At 42.3% G+C, this 16,999-nt stretch overlaps 1 protein-coding gene across 1 annotated transcript in view; it reads right to left on the bottom strand.

Annotated features, from left to right (window-relative positions):
• The window catches only part of CABIN1 (calcineurin binding protein 1), a 106,609-nt gene that overhangs the window by 63,071 nt on the left and 26,539 nt on the right, over positions 1-16,999 (bottom strand). Inside the window, exons 25-29 of the mRNA XM_079322756.1 lie at positions 15,069-15,329; positions 14,333-14,484; positions 13,652-13,830; positions 3,341-3,523; positions 921-1,255 (exon numbers count right to left, since the gene is read on the bottom strand). Of these exons, the coding sequence (XP_079178882.1) occupies positions 921-1,255; positions 3,341-3,523; positions 13,652-13,830; positions 14,333-14,484; positions 15,069-15,329 (1,110 nt within the window). The remainder of the gene's footprint in view (positions 1-920; positions 1,256-3,340; positions 3,524-13,651; positions 13,831-14,332; positions 14,485-15,068; positions 15,330-16,999) is intronic.

Raw genomic sequence — 16,999 nt, 5'->3', positions numbered from 1 at the left:
GTGTGTGCCCTGCTGGGCTCAGACTCACCCTGTGGGTCCTGCTGGGCTCAGACTCACCCTGTGTGCCCTGCTGGGCTCAGAGCTCACCCTGTGTGTGCCCTGCAGGGCTCAGAGCTCACCCTGTGTGTGCCCTGCAGGGCTCAGAGCTCACCCTGTGTGTGCCCTGCAGGGCTCAGAGCTCACCCTGTGTGTGCCCTGCAGGGCTCAGACTCACCCTGTGGGTCCTGCTGGGCTCAGAGCTCACCCTGTGTGTGCCCTGCTGGGCTCAGAGCTCACCCTGTGTGTGCCCTGCTGGGCTCAGACTCACCCTGTGTGCCCTGCAGGGCTCAGAGCTCACCCTGTGTGTGCCCTGCTGGGCTCAGACTCACCCTGTGTGCCCTGCAGGGCTCAGAGCTCACCCTGTGTGTGCCCTGCTGGGCTCAGACTCACCCTGTGTGCCCTGCAGGGCTCAGACTCACCCTGTGTGTGCTGCAGGCTCAGACTCACCCTGTGTGTGCCCTGCAGGGCTCAGAGCTCACCCTGTGTGTGCCCTGCAGGGCTCAGAGATCACCCTGTGTGTGCCCTGCAGGGCTCAGACTCACCCTGTGTGTGCCCTGCAGGGCTCAGACTCACCCTGTGTGCCCTGCTGGGCTCAGACTCACCCTGTGTGTGCCCTGCTGGGCTCAGAGCTCACCCGGTGTGTGCCCTGCTGGGCTCAGACTCACCCTGTGTGTGCTGCAGGCTCAGAGCTCACCCTGTGTGCCCTGCTGGGCTCAGAGCTCACCCTGTGTGTGCTCTGCTGGGCTCAGACTCACCCTGTGTGTGCCCTGCTGGGCTCAGAGCTCACCCTGTGTGTGCCCTGCTGGGCTCAGAGCTCACCCTGTGTGTGCCCTGCTGGGCTCAGACTCACCCTGTGTGTGCCCTGCTGGGCTCAGACTCACCCTGTGGGTGTTGCTGTAGGTGTAGAGGTAGGCCAGCCTGTAGAGGCTCTTGTAGTGCTGGGGGAAGCGGCTGAGGCACAGGCAGAAGGAGGAGATGCACTGCTCCGTCAGGAACTTGCGCTGCTCCTCCAGGTCTGCGGGGAGCCCGTGGGGAAACTCAGAGCCTTCCTCCCCACAAGGCTCAGCCCTCTTCTTGCAGTCCCACTGGGAGCCTGGGGGCATGGCAGCTTTGAGGGCATTGCCAGAAGCACTCTGTGCATCCACCAGCAGTTTTTGGCCAGTTGGCTCAGCAGGATCGTAAGGTTCTGAGCTCTCCAGCAGCTCTTCTGACTTCCCTGCAGTTGGAACAGGAAAAGTGACAGTGAAATTGCCATTTCCAAATGGCAAATGACACACAGAAAATGACAAAAATTCAATATGATAAAAGGTAATCCTTTTCTTCATTAAAGCATAGACAGGAATATTGACAAAAATGTATGGCTATTCGTGATGTTCCATGAATGAGTAATCTGCAACTCACTGACAGAGCCACACAGTGAATTCTCCATAGTCTTCATTTGGGTTTTATCCTGAACAATAGCATGAATTCAGCATACCTTACACAATGCAGGGCTTTACATACACTGGGAAGATTGAGGAGGAGGAGGGAAAAAGCCAAAATAAAAGAGTAAATTCAGTAACATTTTATTGCAAAGAAAAGGAGAAAGAACAGAAAATTAAAGCCACCCTCCCAAGTAAAATGTATTATTCTTAATAGCCTGCTTAGAAGAACACAATCCCAGAACACAAAATGGGCTCAGACAGAATGATCAGCAGCAGCTCACCTGGACTTCTGCATAATGTAAGACCCACAGTTCCATGTAAATATTTTTGTGATTAACTTGGTAACTTATAATTCAATTGACCCATCTTTTGTTGAAGGATATCAAACCTTACTTCAGAAAGCATCTTGTTACAGTGGCAGCTCCCACATTTCCTGCTAGCTAACCATTATTGCTAGAAACACACATGCTACATGCAGATTGTTCTTTAACTTTGATTTTGAGTCATGGAAGTTTACCATGTCTTTGTCTGTGCTAGGATAAAGAACCTCTTACATTGCATCCTATCTCCCAGCAGACAGTGTAAAGATACACTAAAATGTAATTCATCCTCAAATATAAAGCTGCTCTGTAACTTTTTTTTTCTCTAACTTTTTCCTCTGATAAAGCTGAACTTTCGAGTCAAACCTGTTTTACAGAACTCACATTTTTCAAAATGAGCTTGCCTGATGTCTGTATCTATTATAATTTTACTGTACAGGTAGCTTTATGGGAAACAACATCTAATAAATAACACTAATTTAAGAATGCATTTGATGGTTTTTCTGACAGACAAATGATGACAATAACACAACTTGCAGCAAGCCTGAAAAAACCCCCATACTTTTAGTCTAGTAGCCAAAAGACTACTGGATTTAGTGATTGTGGAAGTAGTATTTCAGAAAACTAGGAACTGGCATCTATTTCAGCAAGTTAATGCAAGCACTGCCACGGGATCTCCTAGCTTAGGCAAGACTGAAGTAAAATATTTTTAAAAACAAGAAACCAAGGTAATCCAAGTCTGCAAACTAAGAGATAACTGCTTGGCACCTGCTCCTAGTGAGATCAGGGAAGTGACTCAGGACTTGATCTCTGGATCTCTGAAACTGAGAAAGTGTGAACTGGCAAAGAAGATTTAACATCCCACAAACAGCCACAGCCTGGAAAGGTGGACAAAATTTACACATTGGTTTTGTTTGTCTTTCCCTGTTGAAGTCCAGCCTCTTTATCTACTGCCACATCCAACTGTACAAACATCAGACAAAGAGAAATTCCAGCTAATGGATTTTGAAACCCATTTTTCCAGTGGAATACAGAACACCAAGTACTATTATATGTGGAAAAATCTGGTAGGGAGAAATTCTAATTCTCCACTGGAATTAAGTACACAACAGAATAAAGCATCTAAATCCTACTACTTCTGCTTTTCTCTGTAATGAATATTAAGCTGCTACTGGGACAGAACAAAAAGGGCATCTATTCCTGGGAAAAGTAAAAAAGTTTTGTTTGAGTCTATATTCAAATAACTGCTCTTTAAATTATTTAAAAATATGAAACACTGAAGAAAAAGCAAGTAATAACCTAGAAGAAGGCAAGTCAGCCAAAGGGTACCCACAGACAGCAGTTTCTCTTTATTTTTTCTTTGTAAGATTTAGCAGATGGATAGCAGGCCACATAAGTGAGGCACAGTTCCAAATTTAAGCTACACAAATACAGGCAGCAGTGATACCTAGTTAGAATTCTTAGTCACAGTGCAGCATATTTCAGTGCATCTGCAAGCCAGGAGAAACATTTCAATGAGACTACTGGAGCTGAGATTATCTATTAAATCAGGCATACCCTTTTCCTCTGCTGATCCCAGGGTTTCCTTGCTGAGCATCAGTGTATCAGCACAGGTAGTAGAAATTCTCTTCTCTGTGTAAGTCTTCTTCAGGCTGTCTTGAGAACTGGCAGGCTCATTGAACATGTCCTGTGTGGAACTGGAGTCAGACAGCACTGCTCCAGTGCTATCCTGACTCCTCTCTGCAAAAGAGATAAAGAAGGAATGCACCACTTCATACCCTTCAAGCTGTTACCTGTCTCTTGGTAACAGCAACACAAAACTGTGGCCACTCTGCAAACTCTTACAACTGCCATAGAGGATCCCTAACCACCACCAAGAAAAGGTATTTCATTCTCACCACACTTCTTCCTAGAATATAATCCTGGAATTTGATTCAAAGGCAATAAAGCTCAACTTTCAAAAGCAGCTAGACTGGGGACACAATATTTCAGCTAGTATGGCCCTGTAACATTTCCCAGGCTTAATGTACCATTTGCCTTGAAAAGCACCCAGTGCAATTTTGAACCTGACACAAGCAAAGTTCAATTGACAACAGAAAGCCATGAAGAACAATACTGGTAAAAAATACTCACAAGGGAAAGAAAAATCAGTAGAATTAGAGGGCAAAGACTTCCAGGAGTGATCTCTGATGCCAACTATCCTGCAGGTGTAAGATGCTATCCAACAAATGTTCTGAAAGGTGATTTGGTATGGCAGATAAACAACACATCAAAGAACTAGGCCTAACACAGACAGGGAAACTGGACTTCAAGGCAGCAGACAGAAGAACAGAAGTGACTTTACCTTGACAGAATGAAGCAGTGGCTGCTGACTACAGTAGAGTCACAACTAAGCTGTTAGTCTGCACAGGAACAGGGGATAAAACACACACACCTCAGAACAGGCAAGTGAAAACCTCCCACTCATGTCTGAAACCTGCCAGATATAACCCAAGTTCTTTACATCAAGGGTTATCAGAGGCAAACCTGCATGACTAAAGAACACAGCTTAGTGTCTCTGACAGAAAGAGGCCTGCACATTCCCACTGAGATGGGAAACTGGCATTTTTCCATTGTGTCAACATTATTCAGTGTTCAACATCAAATTCCAATACAGGTAATTCTCTTTAAATCTGGAGTCCACAAGAATTATTTCCAAATTCTTCTTAAAATACTGATACTTGATTCTGTGGTGTAGATAAAAGTGTCTCTGCTCATTGCAGGGGTGTGGGACTAGATGATTTTTAAAATTCCATTCCAATCCAAACCATTCTATAATTCTATACAGAAATGGCATAGCCAGGAGGGGGTTACATCCATTGTCTAGGTAGCTCCACTGCATTCTGATTCATCAGTTTTATTGATAAGATCAAGAAAGAAAATTAACAAAGCAAAAACCCTTGCTTTGAGATGAGCAGATAATTTAATTAAATTTCTTCTGTTCCATCTGAATTGCACTTGTTCAGAAGAGAGCTAAGGGCCTCCTATGAATTTATTTTATCAAGATAAATCCCTCTGCAAACCTTCAGCTTGCAGATCAGGTTCTGCTTATTAGGATTCCAATGAATTTAAACCAAATTTGATGCACTCCACAGGCTTTTCACTACCACACAAAGAAAATCTTCCCTTTCAGTGAGCAGATCTTAATAAAACTGTATCTTGAAAAAGAATGGGGGAACAGTATTTATTTCCTAATTGGAAGCTATATAAGTTGGTTAATGATGACAAGTTTTACACAGAAAGAATATAATTATAAAGAATGGGAAGAGAAGGATTCTGAAGAGAGGTCAGTCAAGCTTTAAATGACTCATTTATAAAGCTTTAATAACTTTCTGTGGTACAAATCAATACTATTGAACTCCCAGCTGACATCAGGAAAACCATTTACAGTAGCTCCCTTGATATTTTTTAAAAAGAAGTTTCTGTGTCTGTGGCAAAGAGGCTGAATTACTCATTTAGGGGGAAAAATGGCAAATTTCCAGATGTTGCCACAAGCCTGCAGGTCAGTTCTGATGTGTGGGTTATGACAGATGAAGCATTAGAATGTAAATCAAGAAGTGCCAGACCAATATGCCTAGGTGAGATCAGATCACTGGGAAATTACAATAATTTTTCATCATGCAAAGATAGACAATGATTCAACACATTAAATTTCAAATGTATGCATGAGCTTTTCCTTGTGGGAACAAATGTAAACACCTCCTTACAATTAGCTAGCTATTATAATTTGAAATTTCTGCTTAAATGAGTGTGGGTCTAGGTGGGCATGTTTATTCTCCTTTTCTTTCAATACATTAACTCTATTAAAAAAATAATTATATTAACATTAGGCTCCTTAATCACTGGAAACCAGAGGAAGATGACTATTGAGACAACTTTCTATTATATTAGATATTCCTTGAATGCAGCAAATGCTTTCAAACTAAGTGAGCCAGATGGAAAACCCTGGAGTATTCCAGAAATTAGCAGCAGCCACCAATTATTAGTATTAATTTCTCAGAAATCACAGAGGATGGGTAAAGTCCCAGGGAATGTAAAACAAAGCACTTATCTTTACAAAGGATGAAAGGTCAAAGCTGTGAATCAGCCAGCCTTCATTTTTTATAGAATTATTTGAGCATAAATAAATAAATTCTTCTCTAAGCACCTAAAAGGTAACAGGATGAGGAGTAGAAAATGTGTGGGTGGGTCCCAGCACACACATCCACAGAGGCCTGTAAAGAACTGGTGATTCTCAAACCAGAACTGGCCAAAATGTCTAAACACACCTCAGCAAAGCAGCACTCTTGAATGTGCAATCAGTAACTTCACAGAAAAAAAATATCTAAGAGTCTTCCTGTTCTACTGAGCACTAATGAAAATTAAACTTAATTACAGTGTCTGTATTTGGGACCCACATTTTAAAAAAGAGACTGAAATAAGGAAAATTAATTCAGAGGAGAGGATAAAAAATGAGAGATTAATGAGATGACATATGAAAATTACCAGGAGAATTGGACTTATCTTAAAAAAGATGAGGGAGAATTTCCAAATACATATGATTAACCAAAATAAAAATATAATAATTGCTGTTCATATTCATTAGGTACAGTGCAAGAGGCAATAGGTTTTAATTGCAGCAAAAAAAAATTGACTTTTTTTTCCCCCTTATCTCTATCTTAACTGCTCATACAGCTAGAAAATAGCACAGTGAACCTACAGAATCACTGGAGGCTTTTGAAGAGAGTCAGACAAATAGCCATCATTTGTTAGGTTACCCCAGATGTTCCTCAATATAATAAAAAGCTCTGTCAAAACCTAAATACTGCAGTATGCAATGCAGAACTTTTGGCAACTGCACCAATTCACACCCTAGCTCTGGTTTTCTAAAAAAAAAAGAAAAAAAAGGTGTATTTTGTATACACGAAAGTATTATTCTCTTCTAACCTAACTGCCAAATACAGCTCTTTTTTATAAATATATATATGTATGCTAGATGGATACAAAGCACATTATTTTACATTTGTTGTGCTCTGAAGCTTTTCCTCTCTGTGGTAAAGCTGACTGCAGTTGAGGCAGTCATTAGTGTTACCCACCTGTGTGCCAAAGTCTGCAGTGCATAAGGCACAAGAATGAATTCCAAATTCCCAACTGCTCTCAACACCTGCCCTTTTGAATGATACAAATCCATGGAGGACATCAGCCTTTTTAAATAATTCCTGCTATAACTAGAGATAATTTAATGCAACCCAGTGTAATTTAAGAGTTAAAAAAATTACTGGGTTTTATATTTTGCTTACCTGTTTTCTTCATTTCCCCACCCAGCAATTGCAATAAGGCAAGCTTTTCCAAAAAGTGGAGTGGTCCCTTGTTGTAAGAGATTGGTAAATCAAGGACTAAATATTCTTTTGAGGTCCCTTCCTAGTACTTCAAAAGCTTAAGATAAAAATATAGTTGGGTATTAATGTCCCAAAATTATTATTTGTAGTGGAAATGAAGAGACTAGGGAGAAAGTTCTACTAAATTGTGCATAAGTAACTGTAACAATATTCCTATGAAAAATATGATCTGATAGTACATGTTTCTCCTTGGTATTATTACATTTTGTTTCATTACTTCATTGCATCATTCCTAAGTTTTAAGAAGATTTCAAACAACCTCACCAGCTGAAATCTCTATTTGATGTAAAGTTAAATATTTCATTTTTATCTCTAAAAATTTCAGAAAATGGCACTTGAAAGCAAATTTTTTTAACCTCATTTCTCATAATGTCCTCAGCTTGTGACATTTCATTTCAAATCTATGTCAGATTACATCCCCTACTCTGTCAATGAGTGAAAAAGAGCAGCTTTGGACAGGAGGTTTGAAAAGATCAAAAGAAGAATCTTGTTAGCTTTCCAAGACATTAGTAAAAAAATACTAATTATTATCAGAAAGATGTCATTAGGAAGAAATAACTTGTATATTCATCTGTACTGCCAAGACCTTTACTGAATCACACTGAGGTCCTGTCAGTCACATGGATGATGAAATCACTATCAGTACTGAAACACATCTGTCACAGATGCTAGAAAAAATATCTGAAGTCAGTTTGCCTTAATTCCATGCTTAAGAGCATTTTAACATTAATCTTATCCTGAATGAAATAGATTTACTGGGTTGACTTCAAAAATCCCAGTTCCCTACTATTCCTGCATAGCAGGCACAGCCATCAGCATTGTCACTGTCACTGCTCCCTCAGCATCTGGGCCCAGCACCTGCAGGCCTCCAGGACAAAGCTGCATTAAACTCTGCAGAGACAAATGACTGTTCAGTTTTAAAATGCAAGAGGAAAACAGGGCTCAGTGCTGCAGCAGGCATTTCCCTGTGCCAGCATCCTCCCACAGGAGCCCTGTGCACCATCCACAGCCTTGTTACCAAACTGAGCCCACTCAGCACTGCAGAGGGACAGGAGAGGGATGGGGCACAGTGGGAGGAACCTGCAGCAGCTCACACAACCCTAATGACACAGCTCTCACTGCTAAGCACCATGACCAGGTACCCACCATGGCATAGACTCACAGAATTTACTCTCAGGGGAGCTGAAGCACAGTTCCATGGTGCCAATGGGAATGAGGTGTTCTGCCTTGGACTATTATTTACTATGCAGCTTAGTAATCCTCTTTTGAAACTTGCAGGAAGTTAAAAGGAAGATAGAGAAAACCTCTGAAACATCTGCATGCAGGAGTAAGTAAAAGGCTCAGAATGCCAAGAGGCTACAACTCATTTCTGAATGATATCTTTGTGTGTCTTAAACAGCTGAAGGAAAATGTGCATCTAGTTATTATAAGAAGGTATCTGAATCATGATAAACAATCAGTTACAAGTCAAAAAATCAGAAATGAGTGGCACAGAAAGCTTTTCTATAGAGCTCTATACATATGCTAACTCAATTTGCAGAAAAGAAAAATCCTGCTGCAGAGTTCAGAGCTTATGAATAACTATATATAACTTTTTTTAAAAAAAATCTTCTCATGCAATAAGGGTGAGTTGTTCACAGGCTGTGAAGGTACAGACTCTCTTTGTCCTGCCTGGCACCACCTCTCCCCTCTTCACTTGAACATATGAGCATTTTTCTTTACTGGTCTGCAGTCAGAAACATGATGTATCACAGAATTCTCATTCTGCAAACACGTTCCACCCATAACAGAAGACAACATTTAGCTCTGCATCAAAAGGCACTTGCACATTATTAAAAGACAAAAGAAGTGCAAAGATTTGCATGGGAGTAGGTTAATTTGAGGACAGCAATTTAAATGGAGTTCTCTTTTTACATGAGTCAAAGATGAGAGTCTGTGTTTTGTCTGGCTGCACTGAACACAGAATGTGTTTCCATAACTTACAGTCCTATATTGCTGTTCTGTCTTCAAGAGCAGAGCACCAGAGCATCTCACCAATGTCCCATTTATCTGGACACAAGCTTTTACATAATCTCACACTACATCTCAGTGTGACACTTGTACTAATCACAGAGAGGTTCAATTGGGGAAAGGTAAAAATGGAGCACACTGCAATAAACTGGGTGTATTCATTATTCATGCAGTCCAGTGTGCAGTCCCCATGAGCAACCAGCACCACGTGCCAGAACAGGACATGCACTGCAGCCTCCAAGATTTCATTTTTAACTGCTGAAGAGAGAGAATTTTAAGGGCAAGATTTTAACATTCCAAAATGCAACGTGGATGTTCATTTTATGCACAGAAACATCCACTCCATCCCAGCAGCTGATTTAGGTCAGCATGAGTGACAACCTGGTGCAAGAAGTTCCTCAGAGATCACCTTTGTCTCATCAGGATGTTGAGAACCCCCATTTACAAAAACTGTGCATCTTGAGAACATTTGCAGAATTACAGACCAACAAACTACGAAGTGAGACTTCTCCCACAGCAGGAAGCAAGGAGCCTCTCCCAGTGAGTTTATCATGCAGGTTCTGCCAATTATTAAAAGCAAGCCGTGACAGGTAAAAGCAGGAAGAGAATGCCTGGGGAACAGAGATTTGTGTAAAGGTTAGAGGCAGCACGGGCAATATTGGTTGCAAAAGCAATTAAGCAAAGACAAACACAAAAAAGGACAATTAAGTCTAACTACACATGACATACTACATGACATGGGTGAAGACTTACACAGTACAACACTTGAACACTGCAATAGCCATGGATACATCATCTGCATACCACCACAGGAATATGGAACTGAGTATCAACACAACAAAGGCATATTACAGCAAAAAAAGACCTCCTAAACAATCTACTTTTTGGGAAACAGACACTTATTCAGACTTTTTTATTTTACTACTTTTCCTGCTTTCTGAACTAACTCTATTGCTTTTACTGCAATTGGTCTTCAATGACCACATAAACCCAGCCTACACAGAGGAGGACAGAGCACATTTGTTTTGCTATGTAACACTGGCCATTATCTGTGTAAATACACACAAATAATGAAAGCCTGAGTGCCTGGCAAGTTCCTGGGTATTCCTGTTTCCTATTTTGCTCTTAGAAAATAAGAGTCTGAACCTATGCTTCAGACTTCAAATGCAAGTTTTCACTTTGGAGGGTTATAAAATAGCAATAGCAGGGGTGATGACAGGAAAGACAGGATTAACAGAAGGAAAGAAAAGATGTTGCCAAATGGAAGGACAAGAAAAGAGAAAGGAAGCTGCCCATTTTATAGATGACAGCAGCAAGTCAGCCAGCAAATAACAGCTGCCACTCAGCAAAACTTTTGTCTCCTTGAAGGAGATATGTGCTAGCAGCTGCCACGAGGAAAAAGAAGTTTAGTTACTTTACAAGCTGTATTTACTGGTTCCTTTCTCCCATTTCCATTAAATACATGACTTAAAACTAGTATCAACAGTATTCACTGAATCTGAATTTTAATGCCCTCAACTTTAACAGTGATTTCTGCATATCCCAGTCATCATCTTCCACCAGCAAAATGTGCTAGAGAGCTACAGCACTATAAATTACACATTTAAATATAATGTATTCAAAATAAGTCTGCCCTCACAGCTTTACCTGTCTATAGATAAATGTTTGAAGATCAGAACCCCTGTATTTTCAAGAAAAGATGTTTGGCTGTACAGCAATTCTCTCCAGCTTGCAATGAGAATTTGCTGTTCTAGAAGGCACAAAACTAACAACCTCACCAGAACCCAAACCCACAAACCCCACAAAATTAACAGAATAGAATTCAGAAGGAACTGCAAATGTTCATCTACTCCATTCCTTTTTCCATCAGGATAGATTATATCTCCATCATGCCTGGCAGACAGCTGTACTGCCATTTTTTAGTTACTTCCAGTGCTAAAATATTGCAGGGCTATACAAAAGCAGTATTTCCTAAGACTAGTCTAACACTGTTTTCAGAATGAAAATGCAATTTAAGTGCAATATCATCTTTTCTGTGTTCTATGAACATGGACATCCTGGGGTTTTGCCTCTCTTTGTACAGCTTTCAACACTATTTAGATTACTCTGCTGTCATGTCTCCCCCGAGTCTTCTCTGCAGACAAATTCCTGAGACAAAATCCCAATTCCTTCTCTTTCCTCACAGGTCTTGCTTTCTCAAAGCACTGAACACAAAAATTATCAAAAAAAGTCTCAAAGGTCAGTAATGATCCCCAATAGCATCTTGCTTCTGGTACTATATGGAAGGAAGTGTAAAGCTGCACAATACCCTTACATCACCTATGCCATGTATGATCAACAATATCAATACAAGAGTAAACAAGAGTATTGTCAAGCCTCAGAAAGAACAAACACCTAGGCTGAATTTAGGTCAACTCATTCGTTCCTGAACAACAATATAGACTGCTTCATTTCTGTCAGAATGGTTCAAAAATAATCTAAAGAGTAGCCAAATGATGAGTATTTTCTTGCTATTTTTAGGAATGGTACAATGAAAATGCTGGCACCAGCTTTCTCCAGTGATGTGATTATGTGTAAGATGTCAAGAGCATTTTACTTCAAAAGTATGTATTTTAATACAAGTAAAATGCAAATGTATGCAGAAGAGCACAGTATATGTAATAATATAAAAGTGGAAGACTTCTGAGCCTGTTAGCTCAGCCTGTTAGCTCTTCCATCTGTAACAGCCTCAAGGCAAATATTTCAGTTTCCTGGGGTTCTTCAATATGCTGCATCCAGGGTTTAGTTGTGCCAGCAACTTACAAAACATTATGAATGATGCAGTACTCTGCAATTCTCCTTGTCATGGTTACACACAGCCTTCCTGAAGATCACCCAAACTCTGCCTCTTCCAGCAGCTGACATTTGGAATTGCTTTGACAGCACAAAGCTCAGTCCCAGCTAGGCTCAGCTTGCAGCTCCAGAACTGCTCCTGCAGCCCTGGCAGAGGCAGATGTTCCTGCACTTGCACCTTCAGGCTTGGCTCAGCAGCCGCCTCCGCTCCCACCGGGCCATCGGCTGCCACAGCCCGTAACGTCTCACTTGGAGAGGAACTAACCACACACTGCAATATTTATCTAGCTTATGGCTCTCCTGGGAGCACTGAGACACTCTTCAGGACCTAAGCAGATGTAGTCTTAGGCAGAAATGCTTCTCTCAGGGAATATTACTTAAGAAATATTTAAATATTTGCTGCTTTCTGTGCTGTTGTGTCAAAAGACATCAAAAAGGCAATAAAAGAGCCTGATCACTACATAACCCACTGACACCTCCACACTACAAATGATCTCAAAACAGTCTAATGAATTACTCCCAAGTGAAATGCAAGCAATAACAAAACAAACACTTCTCTGTTCAATATAATGAAAGAAATAAAAGAGCTTCTGGCAGTTGCACCAAGAATTGTTGAGGAAAAGGAATAAATTCACCCCATAAAAGTTTCAGGCATACAAACATTTGTTTCAACAAAGTTATTTACAGATTTCCATTCTTTAGGAAATGACAATAGGAAGCAGCCCACCCTCCAGAAATAAATTTATATCAAGCAGAGCATTCCTGAGAGGCCTGGCACATTTCACCAAAACCAAGCTAAACACTGTAGATATTTTACTCCTTGAGTGCTGATACTCATAGATCCAGATGGATAAACAAATGGCTGGAAGAGTAGAATCAGAATCAAATTCCTAGCCAAATAATAAACTCAGGTTACTTATATTGTAACTTAATTTCTACTTTATATGCAATTGCAAAATCTTCATTAACACTATGACACCACCCCCCTTCTTCTTATATTTATAAGCCAATTATTTATTCTGTCACTTTATATTCTACAAAGATGAGCTGCTAACCAGTCATTGTAAATGATAAAGAAAAATTAAAAGATGGAATCTACTGGACTGTCATGCAAATCACTTCGTGCTGAATCACAATATATCCAAAATAGTTGCCACCTGCCTCCTTCAAAAAATTGTAACAATGGCTTGTGCTGTTTTTTTACCAATTTGTCTTGTTTGAAGCAATTTAAATTTTCACCTGGTCATTTCACACAGGCCGAAACAGGGTCCAGTCTTCTAAAGACTGAACCCATCCCTTTCCTAACAAGCTCTGAACAAAAAAAAAAACATCACTGAAAATTCAGTGAGCTCATACCCCTGCTACCAACATTACTGTTTTGACTAAGTGACAGGCACCAGCGGTGGCAGGTGACAACTTTGAGTTTCATATTTAAAGCTCTGCTTGTACATTGATTCTACTTAAGGCACTGAATATATAGAAAGATAATGAGCTTCAATATTGCCCGTGTTACCACAGACCCCTCACCCTCCTGAGCAGTTTGATCATGATCAAACCCCCCATGCTCAGAGCACCTCCCTGCTGGCAGAATTGAGAACAGGGACTGTACCGTCCGGCGTTGCCTGCTGACGGGGTTTTTTACATTTGACGTAATCGTGGTCAACTGGAGTGGCTGTGTAAGGTGGGGATGTCAGACCTGGACCTGAGGAGGAGGGGAGGGAAGTCCCAGGGCCTGGCACTGTTCCAGCTGAGGAGTGAGAGTCTTCATCTATCATGCAAGGTTTTTCTCTGGGAGGGTGAGAAGAAAGGGGAAATGTTTTATACACAACGAATGAAAGGAGACTGCATGTTCTTATAGCACTTCCAATAGAGCAATGACATCTCACTAACAAATTCTAAACAAAGGACTTTTAGTAGAAGTTATTTTGCTCCCTTGTCACTGGACAATGGTAAACTCTATTTTGTAGCTGTTAATGATACAAACAGTAAGGACTAAAACCTCTCATCCTATAAATGAAGGTAATTTGCGTTTGCATTTTTTAACGGTTGATTTTAAAAATCAAATTTATGAATAAATAAAAGCAGTGGCTTTAAAATGAACCACAAGATCAGAATTGTTCTGTTTTCTTCCCATTTTCTCCATGCCAATTATTGAGATCTCAGAGTATTCATGGTACTAGCATAATTTTATTCACTTTGTTTATATTTTACTCAGCTTCATTTTAATAGTGTATTGTTCAGTAGTTTACTAGCAATGGTTTATAGGATACTGCTGGAAAATAGCACTCACTTTTCTGCAACCTTTGGGGTGTTCTTCTCCTCACCCCTGGCAAAGGGTCCCTCAGAAGCTTCTTTCATGAAACTAACCAGTACCTCTGCATCTACTCCAGAGTCTGGTTTCCCCACAAGTTTCAAAATAGAAGCATGAAGTCGAAAATATACCTAAAAAACACCAAAGTCCATTTGGTCAATAAAGAATTTGTAGCTCTTTAATCTATTACAAATAGTCTTTTCTCTATAGAATCTACAGGAGTTCACTAAGACAGCTACCTGTCACCTAAACTTACCTGAATTGAACTTTCCCTGCTTTTGAAAGTTTTGAATTCCAAAATGTGAATGCTGTACAAATTTTATAACCCAACTTGTGGAACACAACAAAGAAAGCAGAACTGGCCTCATTGCAAGCAAGTCAGCACTGGGTATGTTCTAGAGCCACTGCTTTTACCAGACAAGAGAATGAAAGCAAAGCTCTCACCTCATGCAGGAACTTGTGCTTCCATAGGTACGAAATGCTCGTGAATGCTATCAGTGTTTGATTTTTATAAAACTGTGTGCAGCAAACTTCAGAAATGGAATTGCTACCCATCTGTCCAAACTGCCTTTCAAATATAATGAAATCAGCCTGAACAACAGGCTCCATTTTGCTCTCCAAGTGTGTCTTGCAAACACTCCTGATGCAGAACACCACCTACACGTGCCAACAATCTGTAGAGAACAAGGCTTTGAGCCCACACATTGAACTTTACCTCCAATGCTTCCATGGCAAGCTCTGGTGGGTTGTGGTAGTGGATCTTCTTGGGATAGCGAGCGGCCTCCTCGTGCAGGTAGTGCCCTGCCTGTTTGTAGTGCAGCAGGTACACCACAGGAGGCTGCTTCTGCTTCTCAGCAATCTTGCCCAGCATGTAGTGGATGAGCCACTCCTCCTCGTCACCATCGCCCTCGCAGCGCGCTGCCGACGTGAAGCACAGCTTGGCTGTCTCCAGCATGCTGTCCCTGCGCTCCTCCATCTGCACAGCCAGGGGCACACAACACAGCACACCTGCTCACTGCAGCTCATGGCAAACTCCAAACAGGCCCTGCTGCCTGGGCTACAGCACATCAACACTGTACAGCTTTGACACATGTCCGACCTCAGAGATACAGAGCGATCAAACACATCCCAAGTGATCAAATACATCATCCCAAGTGATCAAATACACCATCCCGAGTGATCACACACACCCCGAGTGATCACACACATCCCAAGAGATCAAATACACCATCCCGAGTGATCACACACGCCCCGAGTGATCAAATACACCATCCCGAGTGATCACACACACCCCGAGTGATCACACACACCATCCCGAGTGATCACACACACCCCGAGTGATCACACACATCCCCAGTGATCACACACATCCCAAGAGATCAAATACACCATCCCGAGTGATCACACACACCCCGAGTGATCACACACACATCCGGAGTGATTCACAACCCATCCCGAGTGATCACACACACCATCCCGAGTGATCACACACACCATCCCGAGTGATCACACACACCATCCCGAGTGATCACACACCATCCCGAGTATCCACCATCCGAGTGATCACACACACCATCCCGAGTGATCACACACACCATCCCGAGTGATCACACACACCAGCTCCTAGTGTATCACAACACAACATCCCGAGTGATCCACACAACCCATCCCGAGGGATCACACACACCATCCCGATGATCACACACACCCGCCGAGTGATCAACACACCCATCCCGAGTGATGCACACACCCCCGAGTGAGTCACACACTACCATCCCGAGTGATCACACACACCCCCCCGAGTGATCACACAACACCAGCCCGAGTGATACACACAACACCCCCCCCGAGTGATCACACACACCATCCCGAGTGATACAACACACTCCCCGAGTGATCACACCACACCAGCCCGAGTGATCACACACAGGCCCCCGATTGACACACACAGCCCGATGATCACCACGCCCCGAGGTGGATCACACACGCCATCCCGAGTGATCAGCACACACCATCCGAGTGTATCACACACCATCCCGAATTGAATCAACACACATCCCCAGTGATCACACACATCCCAAGTGGAGTCAAATACCACTCCCAGAGTGATCACATACACCCCCGAGTGATCACACACACCATCCCGAGTGATCACACACACCATCCCGAGTGATCACACACACCATCCCGAGTGATCACACACACCATCCCGAGTGATCACACACACCCCGAGTGATCACACACACCATCCCGAGTGATCACACACACCATCCCGAGTGATCACACACACCCCGAGTGATCACACACACCCCCCCGAGTGATCAAATACACCATCCCGAGTGATCACACACATCCCGAGTGATCACACACACCCCGAGTGATCACACACACCCCGAGTGATCACACACACCCCGAGTGATCACACACACCCCGAGTGATCACACACACCCCGAGTGATCACACACACCATCCCGAGTGATCACACACACCCCGAGTGATCACACACACCATCCCGAGTGATCACACACACCCCCCCGAGTGATCACACACACCCCCCCGAGTGATCAAATACACCATCCCGAGTGATCAAAATACACCATCCTGAGTGGTCACACACACCCTGAGTGATCACACACCCCAACAACC

The sequence above is a fragment of the Erithacus rubecula genome (genome assembly GCF_903797595.1).
Source record: "Erithacus rubecula genome assembly, chromosome: 19".
NCBI lineage: Eukaryota > Metazoa > Chordata > Aves > Passeriformes > Muscicapidae > Erithacus > Erithacus rubecula.
This window is presented reverse-complemented; position numbering and strand designations above follow the sequence as displayed.